General features: G+C 41.2%; 1 protein-coding gene across 1 annotated transcript in view; it reads left to right on the top strand.

The window, feature by feature from the left end:
• Positions 1-11,057, top strand: part of PTCHD1 (patched domain containing 1) — a 35,561-nt gene extending 24,504 nt beyond the window's left edge. Inside the window, exon 3 of the mRNA XM_055702938.1 lies at positions 9,347-11,057. Within this exon, the coding sequence (XP_055558913.1) occupies positions 9,347-11,001 (1,655 nt within the window). The 3' untranslated portion in view covers positions 11,002-11,057. The remainder of the gene's footprint in view (positions 1-9,346) is intronic.
• The last annotated feature ends 3,341 nt before the right edge of the window (positions 11,058-14,398 follow it).

Here is a 14,398-nt window from a genome sequence, read left to right as displayed (position 1 = left end):
TTTAAAATGTGCTTATCTGACATTTTTGCTATCACTATAACAACAAAACCTCAAATATTACATTGGTTCAATAGTAAAAAAGGGTGATCCAAGGAAAAACTGCATTTTCCCAAAGCCTGAATCAGTAGTTTTTACTCTATTGAAATCAATGGGACTATTCAAGGTTAACCACGTATGTGCTAAATTATCCATATAATCATTATCATAAAATGCTATTGATTTGAATTGAATTTGGTATGAGTTAAAAAAATAATTTGGAAATGCAATATCAAGTGAGATGATGATTTTTTTATAATGAATAGCTTTAAAATACACAGACTCCAAAAATAAAAAGTGGTGAACCATGTTACTGCCACAGCTGATTAGGGATCACGGTGAGGACTAGGACTATGAATACTGAGGCATTGTTTAATCCTACTTATTTAAAATACTTCTTCTCCTTTCTTTTCCCCTTAGATAGGTAGAAAAATGACAGGAGTGTCTACATGTGTCTTGCATATTTGTGTGTGTTTCTTCAGAGCTAGGGATTTATATGTAGAATGATTTTCATTGAAATAGTGATATGTAGTTCATGCTCTTAAAACTAGCTTGTGATTCGTACCGTTTTCTAAAACATTGGCTTGTTGTTGCTTGTTTGCCATGAGGAAAGGTTGTACTGGGGAGTTTATGATTGGGATGAATCATGTACCCCGAGCATCGCTGACTGTGTCCCGACCACTTAGGGTGAGACCAAGAGCATGAGGGTGATTCCTTTTTCTCAGTGCATTCACTGTGCAAATGTGTACTTTTAACTCAGAAGGGACTACGCCTGACCAAAACAGACTAACAGGAGAACAGAGAGCTAGTCCTGTGCTGCATTTCCAAAAGTTAAGTTTAGGAACATAAAAAATGTAGGATATTATGGCAGACATCCATTGCCAGAAGACTGGGATCAAAATGACTGTGGTGCAGCAGATCCATATGAGTCTTAGGAGGAACCTAGCCCCCTTTTAAACTGTGCTTGGCAGCGCTACACGAGACATAAATGAGACATCAACCTTGTACAGATTTCCAGGCGCACCCTGTTCTCCTGTCTGTGCATTAAGCAGCGTGAGCACAGGCTTCACTGCCCAGAGAGTCTTTCTGAAGGATCTCTAACTAAAAATAACATTGTGGTCTCATAGCATGAAGCTCTGAGCACCAGTTGAAAATTTCTTCTGTGCAGGCACCAACCGATACAGTGTGTTGTATGGGGACACTTTCTCTTCAGCGGTGTGTGTCTGTGGGCACAGCCACCCACAGCTGTGAAACACAGCAGATACTGGGAGCGTATTATTAAACATTGCGGTTTCTCTTATTTTGTTGCCAAGCAGATACAACACAAAACACAACTCTCTCTCTGGAGACTGTGGCAGATTTTTATTTGTTGTGAATGCGCCAGGATGCTTGTGGTTTTGATCCTGGCAGCAAGTTGAGGAATACATGGGCATGCCTGGGGCTTTCTGACTGGGATGGCCGGTGCTGTTGTAAGCGTGGTTGTAGAGATCAGCCTTACAATTGAGTGTGAATAGCTAATATTCAAATGTAAAGCAATCCCAGAGATTAATCTGCTGGTATAATGCCTAGATGCCTAACACGCTGACATATCTAATTTCAGTATGTTTCTCTGTTGGGAAGATCCCAAGTCGGATGTTAATATCTGCTGGCATAGTACACCTTAGTGATATATGTGTAATATTTAGTAGTCTTTAAAACAATAATTGCAAATACTGAACCTACCTGACAGCATTGTTGTCATATTTAAGAGGTATATTGTCATGCCTGTAGTTCAGTTACGATACAGACATGTAGAGTCTGTGTTACAGGAGGTAAAGAAAGTGTTGCAATATGTGCAGCCTGTGCTTACACCAGTACATCCCATCCTGTATCACTCTTTGTGTGTTCTTCTTAAACCAGGTACCACACCTGCATGGAGCATTAAGGCTTTCTTGAACCTGTGCTTGGAGGTATGAAATGAAGTCAGACTGTGCTTGGGCACTTCACTCACTTTAAAAATGAGGATGCATTTAAGACTAATCAATGGTCTACAGCCCTCAGTCCCCTTGACACTGTTCCCCTGAGACAAACACTGCTGCCTGGAAACACAGTTGAGAACAGATAAGTACCTTATAGGGTATTAGTATCCTATAGGATTTTACCCTACACTGTGAACTGGGCTCCCAGAAATACTCAGGCAAGTGTAGGAAAAGCAAGTAGGGTTTGCAGTGCATTTTCTTTGCTCAACAGAAATGTTTGGGACAGGCAAGACTGCCTGTGGGATGCCCAATCATACACACGCTCTCTGAGATCTGACATTCACGCAGCAAAACTGTAGTATTCCAGGGCCCTTTTTATGGACTACGAAGATGCACAGCGGTTAGAGTAACCCACAGTGTGTTGCAACAGCATGCTAATGATGATTTAACTGTTTGGCACAATGCATGCCACTAAATTGCTATAAACTCAGTGAAAACTGTGTCAGTTAGGCTTGGTGCTAGTTCTGTCTGCATGCTGAAGGATCTTGGCTTGCTGCAGTATTTTATTATTTTAGTGAGAATGGGGTATGAAGCCAGATGTTTGCTTCAACTGGATACAAATTCTCTTGCTTTGCCTGTGTATTCAGTAGCACTTTGAACCTGCTATACATTACAAGTTAAAATCGTGCCTGCTGGGAGAGGCCACATGGGTCAGGTCACGTATTTAGCCAACAACTGGTTGATTGCAACTCCTGTGACAAAGGGAGTCCGGATTAGCAGTTTCACTTGGCTTTTCAGAAGATGGGAGCTGATGAGCTCATTGGTCTAGCTGGAAAAAATAAGTCAGCAGGGGGAAATTATCTCAGCCTCTTTGTTGACATTACTGTTGAGTTGGGCAGTGTACATTGTTATTTTTAATACTGTCTGTTAGGAAAATTCATTGCACCTTCATTATATCATATGTTATTACAGGTATCATTTTGGAAAGTGCAATTCCTGCGGTATGATTCTGATCTCCCATGTACTAATTTTGTGCAAGTGCAGTTCTTGAGACATTGCCTGCATTGGCAGCAAGCTGGGATATGAATTTATGTTATCCTAGCTATTTCATGTTAATTCATCCAGTGTTTGTCTCTGTGGATGATATTTCACTCCACTTTGAATGAGAATCAAGCTGTCCTTCACAGATTTCCACAAAGAAAGCTGGTGCAACATAGCTAGGCCCTCTGTAAATTCACACACTTTTTCACAGCACACACAGTTCCTCTTGCAGGCAAGTGCTCCTATTCAGTGGGATGATTCCAGGCTTAAATCAACCTAACTGAGACAGCATTTACCCAGCTGAGCTGATAGTATTACAAGGATGCAGCCATTACAATACAAGCAAAAACCTTAAATCAAAATCCAGACTTAACCTCAGTAACTCTGTCAGAGCATGCTTCCACTTCACCCAGTTTACAAGGCTCCCTACCATGACTCATTACCAGTTTCAGCCAATCTTTTGTGCCATCAGTGTCAGGAAAAGGTTTCAGATTAAAAAGTAACCCTCAAAAAAAAAAAAAAAAAAGGTTGGTGATGTTCCTAATCCCAGCCATTCCTGTAGTAGGCGAATTAGTAGCGATGAGAGAGCAACAAACTTTAGTAAGGGAGGGGAACCAGTGTCTGAGAAGGGGGAAACACCCCTTATCCCAGCTTTGTTGCTAGAGAAGTCTGCCCCCCTTTGGAAGGCAGTTTAGTACTTTATTAGTCTTAATTCCAGCAGTTAATGGGCAACATATGCACTGGTGCAGCATTCAGCTTCATTGAGGTGGAGATCAATCATTATTAGTAGTGTCTTGTGTGCCACTGCATTGAAATAGGATGAATAAAATTAATTACCCTGAAAATGTGACCTTCCACACAGAATGCTCTAACTTCCAACGTGTAAGTGGTACTTTATTCAGAGACATTTTACTCAAGCATCAAACACACGCAGAGACATACAACCTTCAAAACAGAAGAACAAAAAAATGAGACCCACGGTGTATTCTCTACTTTCATAGATGGGTAAAACTGCAAGAAGATGAACCAAAACCATGTTCTCAGTCATTCCCCTTACTTTCTCTTACAGAAGAAGTCTATTTGAATACCCAAACCTCATCTTATCACGATAAAATCAGAACCTCACATGATTTTAGTGGAAAATTCAACATATCTCTCAATCTTTACAAAACAAAAGCAGAGAGCAGCCTTTGTTTTAGGGAAACAGTTAAGCTAAGCTATTAGAGAACTGATCTGTGATTCCAGTGACCTCAAGGTCACTTCACTGCCCTCTCACAGGCTCTGGGGCTGCTTTAAATCCCTTCACCCCTCTCTGCTTCGGTCTCGCTGTTTGGCAGGCAGGAGCAGAGCCAACTTTAAGCCTAGGCTGACAATGCCCATTCGTAAAGGCCTCTTGCTTGAACAACCACTTAGCAGGGGAAAGGATGCTTTTTTTTTAGAGGTTTAAAAATGGTACTAAAGAGAACAGTTTATGTGCCTGCACATAAGTAGTGTCTAAAATGAGGTAAGTAATTTGATAATTTTAAACAGAAAAATTTCCCTTAGTTTTTATAACTTCCTACAAGTGCTTTTTTCTCTCATGCATGCTCTGCATGGATTTTGCAAAGCATGTGTAATTGCAAGACTTGATCCTGAAGGAGGCAAATGAAACTTTTGATAGCATTTTCAGGCTACTCATAAAAGCACTGTATTTAAGCTAGGCATAATATATAGGGTTTTTTTCTTGGTATCGTTGCTAGCTTCTAAAATTAAAGATAGCCCACCTCAGCCTGGTAAAAATTTAAGCTCCTCAATTAACAGTGACTGTCTCCTTCATTTTCTTTGGCTACAAAAGTCAGAATTTCTTTCCCATCATCCAAGACATGTAGGAGTATCTCCTACAAAGCAAAGTAGTAGAAAAAGAGAATAAGGAAAAAAAGAGTTTGGTCCCCATTTTGTCCAAAACTTTCCTCCTATTCCTCTAACGTTTTCCTTTGCCCTTTCAGAACCTCTTTTCTGTAAAAAAAATCCCATCTTCTTCTCAGCTCATGGTTGTACAGCCTGACTGTAGGGCACAACCAGTGAATCATAATAGCAAATGTCAACAGGAAAAAATCTCCAGTAGCCCATTAGCTGTTCGAGTTCATATTTATTATTTACTGAATGACTGTGAATAATGAACAAATTGCTCTAAATCATGACAGATTTGTGGCTAAATCTCTATTAAAAAGGGAAAATTGGTTAAAGCAATTACAGAATTTATTTGCAAGGAAAAATTTGCTGCCTTCTTGTTAATATTACATAGAGTAGACATAGCACCAGCCAGAGGAATAGAGGTAATTGATGCAAATCAGTTAGGAATGCAAAAAATGGAAACTCTGAAATGACAGAAAAGTAAAAGAAATTCTCACAAAATGCTTCCATGGAGCTATCTGCCCTAATGTCTGTGGGTTAGACTTATATGAGCATCAGTGAGTTAGAAAATATTGGAGATTGTCACCCTAAGTTGTTCTTGTAGTGAGTATTTAAGTATTGAGAGCAGTCCTGTGGAGCAGGACTTGGGGGTTCTGGTGGACGAGAAGCCCAACATGACCCAGCAATGTGTGCTCACAGCCCAGAAAGCCAGCCCTGTCCTGGGCTGCATCAAAAGAAGCATGGCCTGCAGGTCAGCGGAGGTGATTCTCCCTCTGTACTCTGCTCTCATGAGACCCCACCTGTAGTACCGTATTCAGCTCTGGGGCCTCCAACATAAGAAGGACATGGACCTGTTGGAGCGAGTCCAAGGGAAGCCACAAAGATGATCAGAGGGCTGGAGCACCTCTGCTATGAAGACAGGCTGAGAAAGCTGGGGTTGTTCAACCTGGAGAAGAGAAGGCTCCATGGAAACCTTCTAGCAGCCTTCCAGTGCCTAAAGGATGCCTGCATGAAAGCTGGAGAGGGACTTTTTACAAGGTCATGTAGTGATAGGACAAGGGGGAATGGCTTTAAACTGAAAGAGGGTAGGTTTAGATTAGATATTAAGAAGTTCCTTACTGTGAGGAAGGTGAGACACTGGAACAGGCTGCTCAGAGGAGCTGTGGATGCCCCATCCCTGGAAGTGCTCAAGGCCAGGTTGGATGGGGCTTGGGGCAACCTGGTCTAGTGGAAGGTGTCCCTGCCCAGGGCAGGGCGGTTGGAGCCAGATGATCTTTAAGGTCCCTTCCAACACAAACCATTCTGTGATTCTATGATTCTGCAATTGAGAGGACTAAATTTGGTTAGGTAAATCTCATTCTGGCTAAATAAGGCTGATCTTTGGACTGCCGTGCTTAATTTGTGCATGAGTTTGGGCTTAATCTTTTCCTCAGAGGATACTGGATCAGGTCAGTAGTACCACTGATGCAAAAAAAGTGCAAGTTTGTCGTTTGGGGTTGTCTTCCTAAAGGTAAATGAGAAATTTTTAGCTGTTATACAAATGGACAGAGAAATCACAAATTGTACAACTAAAGGAAGATATGAATTCCTACCATGAAGATTGTGTAGCAAACAACTAAAGGAACATATCTTAAAAATAGGAGAGTATCTAAATTTTTTTCTGTTGGCTTTGTGCAGCACATGCGGTGATGCCTCTTCATGCATTTACTTGAGCAGTTCTCTAAATTGGATTCCTTTTTAGGGTAGTCTCAAAGATTATGTAAGGGCAAATCATGGTTTTATGTTTCCTGCTTAAAGAAAATATGTGATATAAGGAGTCATGTTATCAGATATTATCCAAGATCTTATACCTGTTAAAAAGCCATCTCAGCATCATATTTAACTAGCTCTAAATTCTTCTCTTCATCGCGAAGTCAGGCTTTCCAAATTAATGTGGCTATTTGAGTACTTTTAGGCAAGAGCCTATTAACGTGGAAATGTTTTTTTACAAAAACATGGTATAGCTAAAGCTCACAATGGAAGTAATTTGTAATATTCAATGACCTCATTTTATTCTGTTTTGCTCATTCCAAGCTAATGCATATGATGCCATGTGAAATTCTCAGACGAGCCTGTCTGCAGGACTTATGGGAGCCATAAATGGATTAAACCTCTCACTCCCTGCTTTGGCAAGTGATCAGTTACATTTAAATAAAGGTCAGTCTGTCTTTACAAAGAACACACTGAAAGCAAGCTTAATAGCTTTCCCTACTGAGCCTAGAACATAACTATTTGAAGCATAATTAGCAATAGGGTGCCAGTCACTGACTGCGCTTTTTGCTTGATTTTACATCTGGGGAGTTCCAGCATTCCCCATAAGCTTTAAGCAGGGGCACAGTGCTAGTTACTAAATTGACAGTCTTGACCTGGCCTCTGAAAGCAGCTGTAAAATATTGTTTGGGAAAATTAAGATGAATGCCAAATGCTATACCAAACCCAGGACTGTAATATTGCTACAAATTGGACATTCGTGGCTCATGCCATGACTCCAAATAACAACACAGGTAAGATAATCTGATAAACATGAGAGCGTGGACTTTAAATACCAGATGACCATGATAAGGAAATACACCAGCTGTCCTATTGTCTCATATTATGAGCTCTGTATTTTGAACTCTTTATAAAATACCCCATACCTACTCGTTTCAGCAATAACAGTGACCAGCTCTGCAATCTGTTAAAATAGGGTGGAGTGAATCAGCTACAGCTGCCCCTACAGTAAAAAGTACTGACCCCAAAAGGGGTGTTTTGTCAGAGTAATTAAATATTTAGCCTCCATGATGCTTTAAAAGTAAGCATGATCATCGAATCATGGAATCGTAGAATGGTTTGTGTTGGAAGGGACCCTAAAGATTGGCTAGTTTCAACCTCCCTGGTATATTTTCTGGTTTTAGGGTTTTCTGGTCCTTCAGAATGCCTCATTTGTTTGGGGGTTTCTTCACTGATGCTCATAGCCCTTGTGGCAAAAGTGATAATCATCTACAGGTGGAGAGAACAGAGCCAATACAGCAATTTTGGTACTCTGCAGACAGCCTGAAATTCTAACAGAGATCTGTGAATTAGTTTGACCAGCCTGACTGGTCAGTGTCATCAGCAACTAATTCAGCACTGATCATTTTATCTAATGTTATTAGGGAATGGGTAAGAGCAAAACACCGTGGACTGGCCTTTGGGAATTTCTGAAGATAATGCAAGAGCAGACCAGAGAGGCAGGCATGGGACAACAAAAGCAGCAGCAGCAGAAGTAATTAAAAGGCAGCAAAGCGGGGGGGATTCAATGGAAAGGATCTACTAAGTTAAGAACATGATATGAATTATTATGATAAAATATTACAGTCTTACATTTTAGGTGCGATACAAAGACTATATTTTCCTGTTCATCTCTGTAAAACATCAACCTTCTTTTATCTCAGCCACTCTCACCTGATAGATGGTTGAATGGCTGCATTCCCAGCTTGGGTCCACCATGAGAGAGCAGAGGTCTGTGTCCTCCAAATGTGCCTTCATTATTATTCACAAAATAGAAACCGTAAGAGGAAGATGACCAACCACGAATTAAAATAAAACCATGTACTTTTCCCAATTTATCTGCACTTTGGGGTTAAACAGATGATTTTAGGTCTGCAGGTCTTTGTCTCCTTTCATGAATGCTGAGTCCATTGTAAGAGTTAATTAATACATTACAAAATGTAGGAACTGCCAAGAAAAATAGAGATGTATTTGGGTTTACAAGCCCTTAGATACATTAAAGTAAGGAGACCAATGCCTTAAGCAGTTCCATACCAGTTCTAATATTCTATATCGCTAAGATTTATTTGTGCTTTTTTTGTTTGTTCCATTTCTAGGATTTCTTTTTCCTGATGGAAAACTTGTGTAGGAAGTGGAGAAATCAGTGACTGATTTAACTGACAATTTTCAGCTTATATGAAAGTTTCATTTTTTACAGATTTTCTACAAAGCATTCAACTAATGCTCTTCTTCCAGCATAGGCACTTCAAGGTCATATTTCTTTGTTTTTGCCACAGGTCAGATCCCGTCACCAGGAAAAACTAATCTCAAAGCATCTTCCATCACAGGCACTCTGAAATAATGAAACGAAATAGCCAACCAGAAAAAAAATCCTTTTTTCTTGACCCACCAACCCTGCGCCAGCAGTATGGAACTCTCCTCAAGCTCTGGCAGTAAGGTTTGCTAGTCAGGTAGCGAATGTGCTCCTGGGGCTTAGGCCCCAATAATAATTTCTTTCTTCTGCAGGACATTTACTTGAAGCATTGGTAATGGCCAGCTGTGTCTCCTTTGAGTCTTTTAGCATGTCCACATTACGTTTTTCCACACATTGATTCGAGTACTTTAAACGATCGCTTTGTTCTCTATTGTAGGTCATGGGTTGTATGGGACTTTTGAAATGTTGTCCTCCTGGAGAAAAACTAGAGAAGACCAACACGTTAAAGAGAGGACTGCAGCTGTATTTGCAGACTCCATGCTTTCGTTTTCTCTGACCACTGCCATGTACCTGGTCACTTTTGGAATAGGTGCCAGTCCCTTCACTAACATTGAAGCAGCCAGGATTTTCTGCTGCAATTCCTGTATTGCAATTTTCTTCAACTACCTCTATGTACTCTCCTTTTATGGTTCCAGCCTGGTGTTTACTGGCTACATAGAAAACAACTACCAGCATAGTATCTTCTGCAGAAAGGTACCAAAGCCAGAGGTATTGCAAGAGAAGCCTGCATGGTATAGGTTTCTTCTGACAGCCAAATTCAGCGAGGACACGGCGGATTCTGAGGAAACGAACACTTACGAGAGTCATCTTTTGGTGTGGTTCCTGAAACGCTATTATTGTGACTGGATAACAAACACTTACGTCAAGCCTTTTGTAGTTCTCTTTTACCTTGTTTATATTTCCTTTGCCTTAATGGGCTACCTGCAGGTCAGTGAAGGGTCAGACCTGAGCAACATCGTAGCGACTGCAACACGGACTATTGAATATACGACTGCCCAGCAGAAGTATTTCAGTAACTACAGCCCGGTGATTGGGTTCTACATCTACGAGTCGATCGAGTACTGGAACACCAGTGTCCAGGAAGATGTGCTGGAGTATACCAAGGGCTTTGTGAGGATATCTTGGTTTGAAAGCTACTTAAATTACCTTAGGAAACTCAACATATCTACTGGATTGCCCAAGAAGAACTTCACTGATATGTTGAGGAACTCCTTCCTGAAGACCCCTCAGTTTGCCCATTTTTCAGAGGATATCATCTTTTCCAAGAAATACAACAACGAAGTCGATGTTGTGGCCTCCAGGATGTTCTTGGTGGCCAAGACAATGGAAACCAAGAGGGAAGAACTTTATGATCTCCTGGAGACCCTGAGGAAGCTCTCTCTCACCTCCAAGGTGAAATTCATTGTTTTCAATCCATCGTTTGTGTACATGGATCGTTATGCCTCTTCAGTGGGAGCCCCCTTACAAAACTCCTGCATTAGTGCTTTATTTCTGCTCTTCTTCTCTGCATTCCTGGTGGCAGACTCTCTGATCAACGTGTGGCTCACTCTAACTGTTGCCTCAGTTGAATTTGGAGTTATAGGTTTTATGACCTTGTGGAAAGTGGAACTAGATTGTATTTCTGTGTTGTGCTTAATTTACGGAATTAATTATACAATTGACAACTGTGCTCCACTGTTATCAACCTTTGTCCTGGGCAAAGAGTTCACAAGAACTAAATGGGTGAAAAATGCCCTGGAAGTGCATGGGGTAGCTATTTTGCAGAGCTACCTCTGCTATATTGTTGGTCTGATTCCTCTTGCAGCTGTGCCTTCAAATCTGACCCGTACACTGTTCAGGTGCTTGTTTTTAATAGCATTAGTCACCTTCTTTCACTGCTTTGCCATTTTACCTGTGATACTGACTTTCCTGCCACCGTCCAAGAAGAAGAGGAAAGAGAAGAAGAATCCTGAAAACCGTGAGGAAATAGAGTGTGTTGAAATGGTGGATATGGATAGCACCCGAGTGGTTGACCAAATTACAACAGTCTAACTTGTTTGTTTGTTGCTTTTTTATACTAGGTCTTACTGAGGGAAAAAAAAAACCAACGAAAGAAACCAGTACTGACTAAATATCTGGGGAGAGGAAGGGGTTTGGAGGTTTTCATTCCCCCCTCTAAGCTAAATCCAGGAATATTGGGATATATTGATAAAATGATGGGAGAAATTAAAAATAAATTTTAAAAAAGAGCCAGGGAATTGTACCTTGCTCAGCTCCTATAACAGGTATTATGAGAGAATTTGCACACACATGCAAAGAGGGGTTGAATTTTAGAGACATGAAGTAAGATTTAATGAGGGAAGTTGGGTTCCTAAGCAGCCGTCTGCATCGCCTGTACTGCAGATGCTGCAATTATTGTGGCTAAACCCAATCAGATTGAAAGGTCAACTGTCAAGGCTGAAGTAGCACTAAATGTTTGCTGGATGTAAAGGCTTTACAAACTTTCTGCACAGCAATAACTCAAGTCAGTGAGTCAGCTCTTATAGGTCTTAGCCATCACATTTAATTTTTCTTTTCTCCCCTAATCTAAACATTTATGCAAGACTGTATAAAAGATAGCAAACTGTACTGGGAAAGAAGGCAGTACACAGCAACCAAATGCTTTCCAAATATTTTTATGTTATAAATCACTTTTTTTTTTCCTAAAAATATCATTATTTTAAAATGTAAATCATCCCTTGTAATATTTTTAATCATGGTTTTATAGCTGTTTCTTTTTCTTATAAAAACAAAAAAAATGAACAAAAAAAATGAACAAAAAAATCCCAGTGACTCTGTCACTCTGGAAAATATATGATTCTATTTTATACGTCTCGCTACTAGTTAAATATGTAATCTGCTTTACCAACTGTAATTTTGTTAGCACTCTACTAACACATGTGAGTGGGTCTAGCAGCAGACAGAAGATGGTGTACTGAATATTTCAGCACCAAAATCCATGACACAAACCTCAAATACTAAACTGTCATCAAGAAAGTGAATGTTAGGGCTCTTTTAGAGAGAGCCTATTTCAGGCCATTCACTGGTAATGCACACTAAGAGGATTAGTGGGTAGTTTTACATAATGTATAACTTAATCCCTCAATCTCCTAGAGTACCTGTAAAGCAGTAGACCTTGCAGCTATGGGCTCTTCCAAGAGACAGTATATCGTGAGCATTGTATGGAACAAACCAAAGGTTGGCAGTTTAGCAGCAGCAGGTTTAACAACTTCCCCAAAGAACCCATATCTATGGGGCCTATTGAAAACATTGCATCTGAGGGAATTTTAAAAAAAAACAACAAAAACAACTTTAAAAGATTACATTACTGAGTCTTTTTGGAGCTGTGAGTTCTAAATCAATAATTCTGTCAGCATCTGTGATGTGGAGTAATACAGATAAAGCAGCATCTCTTTCCTCCTCCACCCCCTCCACCCTTAAGAGTGACAGGCTCATTACTGTAAGGTTTTATCATGCAGTTGAACCCCAGTAGGGATACGTAAGCCAATTCTGTAGGTTTTGCTGAGAGCACTCTGACTATACGTTGCCTGTGAAAACCCATTTGCAGGAAGCTGGCTGGTGTGTCAGATGGGCTCATGAATACGTGGGCTGTTGCTTTATGGTGCAAGGTGAACGTATTGCAACCAGACTCCTTTTTACAGCTCTCCTGGAAGGGGGGGTTACTTGGAAGGTTTCAGCAGTTGGCAGTGTTTGCCTCAAGGACAGTATCTGGAAGATGAAGGGATGTTGCAGGAGCCATGGGGCTTGGACCACTGGGACCACTGGGAGCACTGCAGGTGTCACCCATATGGTGATTAGCATATCCGTGGTCACAAACCCAGGGTGTGCTTCCTTGCATGAAACTTCCCTTTAGCATCCAATCCCAGTGACCCCTGCAAATGCCCTGTGCAAAACCCGTAAATACCACCTAGTGAATATTCATTTTCAAGCAAAATTATTGTACTTCCGAAGCTTCCTCCCTGCCAGAAAATAAGATAAGCAGGTATTTTGCCCTGAAGCAAAACGTTACGCACTGACTAGCAAAACAAGTCAGCGGTGCAGCTGGCAACATTTACCTTCCCCTGGATAGGTCCCTTCTCTTGAAGACAGCCAGATGAGTGTGAAGCTAGGAGGAAGATCTGTTTTCCCTGTTTTCTTTAGACTCAGGCTTGGGGCTATGTTTTCCAGCAAAAAATCATTCCTTAAATATACTTCACTGTAGCTCTTCTGTGATGGTCACTATGTCATTTAAGTAAGAGTCACCCTATCACCTGGCTGTTCAACAGGCAGCTGCAGTGGCTTTTAAACTTCTGAGAGCGTTGGCAAATTAGTTGAGAGTTACAGCGGAATTGCAAACCACTTTTGGCAGCAGTAATCTACTGGCTTGTGGGACACCTGGAAATGGGAGATGTGTGAAAGAGGTTGTTTGTACACTGCAGAGAGGAATACGTGGCAAACACTGATTTTACACCTCTGCTATCCCTGATGCTAGCACTTACAAACACCAGACGCAAAGATGGCTACCATAAACTTCTTCACATCTAATTGAAATGCATAGATAGGAGAGCCTTTAAAGAGATGCCCAAAGACAAGCTTCTGGTTTCACAGATGTCTCATTAAATCTCAGCATGTGAAGCCTTAAGAGATCTTCAAGGAAGGTGATAAAACCAGTGATAAAATTATTCCTCTGTCTCCAAACCTGTCAGAAAAAAATATGTGGAGGCAGTCCTGTGGCAAAGTGCCTCAGGATGTGCTTGGGTGTCCACAGAAGACAGGGTGAGAAGTCATGCAGCCCACCCCCTTGCCCCAAGGCAGAGCCAATCACATTTAAATCATTTCTGAAGGATGTTTGTCCAGCCCATTCCTAAAAATCTTTTTAAGGGCAGATTCTTCCACTAGCAGTTCCCTCCAGTGCCATGTTACCCCACCAGTAACTAGAAACTCCTGGTGGCCACTCAGGACTGGGAGCAGGGAGAGGAGCCGTGCCCCTATCTGCACAGGGAAGGACGGGACAGGCAGGAGACAGTCTCTGAAGCATCCCAAAACGGAGGAAACCCAAAACAGCGCCAAACGCAGCTTACATACATTTTTCACCGTGTTTCATCTCAAGCAGCTACTACACTCCCCACCTCCAGGCCTGGCATGGTAAAGCCACGAAAACGTCCAAGGCATACTCAGCCCAGGTCTGTGACATTTCTGCCTGAATCTTGATGTGTCTGAGATGCACCAAATAGTCCTTCTCCACAGGTAACATGAATACCTCAACATGAACCAGAAATGGCATGTTCTCAAGGTTTCAGACTATGCTAAGCCACTTTGGCCTTCCTTCCCTTTGACTTTTTCCTCTGGAGCAATTATCTTCACCAAAGTCGATTGGTCCTTACTGCGCCAATTGATTAATAGGTGCAGA

The sequence above is a fragment of the Falco cherrug genome, chromosome 2 (genome assembly GCF_023634085.1).
Source record: "Falco cherrug isolate bFalChe1 chromosome 2, bFalChe1.pri, whole genome shotgun sequence".
Taxonomy (NCBI): Eukaryota; Metazoa; Chordata; class Aves; order Falconiformes; family Falconidae; genus Falco; species Falco cherrug.
The sequence above is the reverse complement of the archived record's forward strand: the minus strand, read 5'-3'. Positions and strand labels throughout refer to the sequence as shown.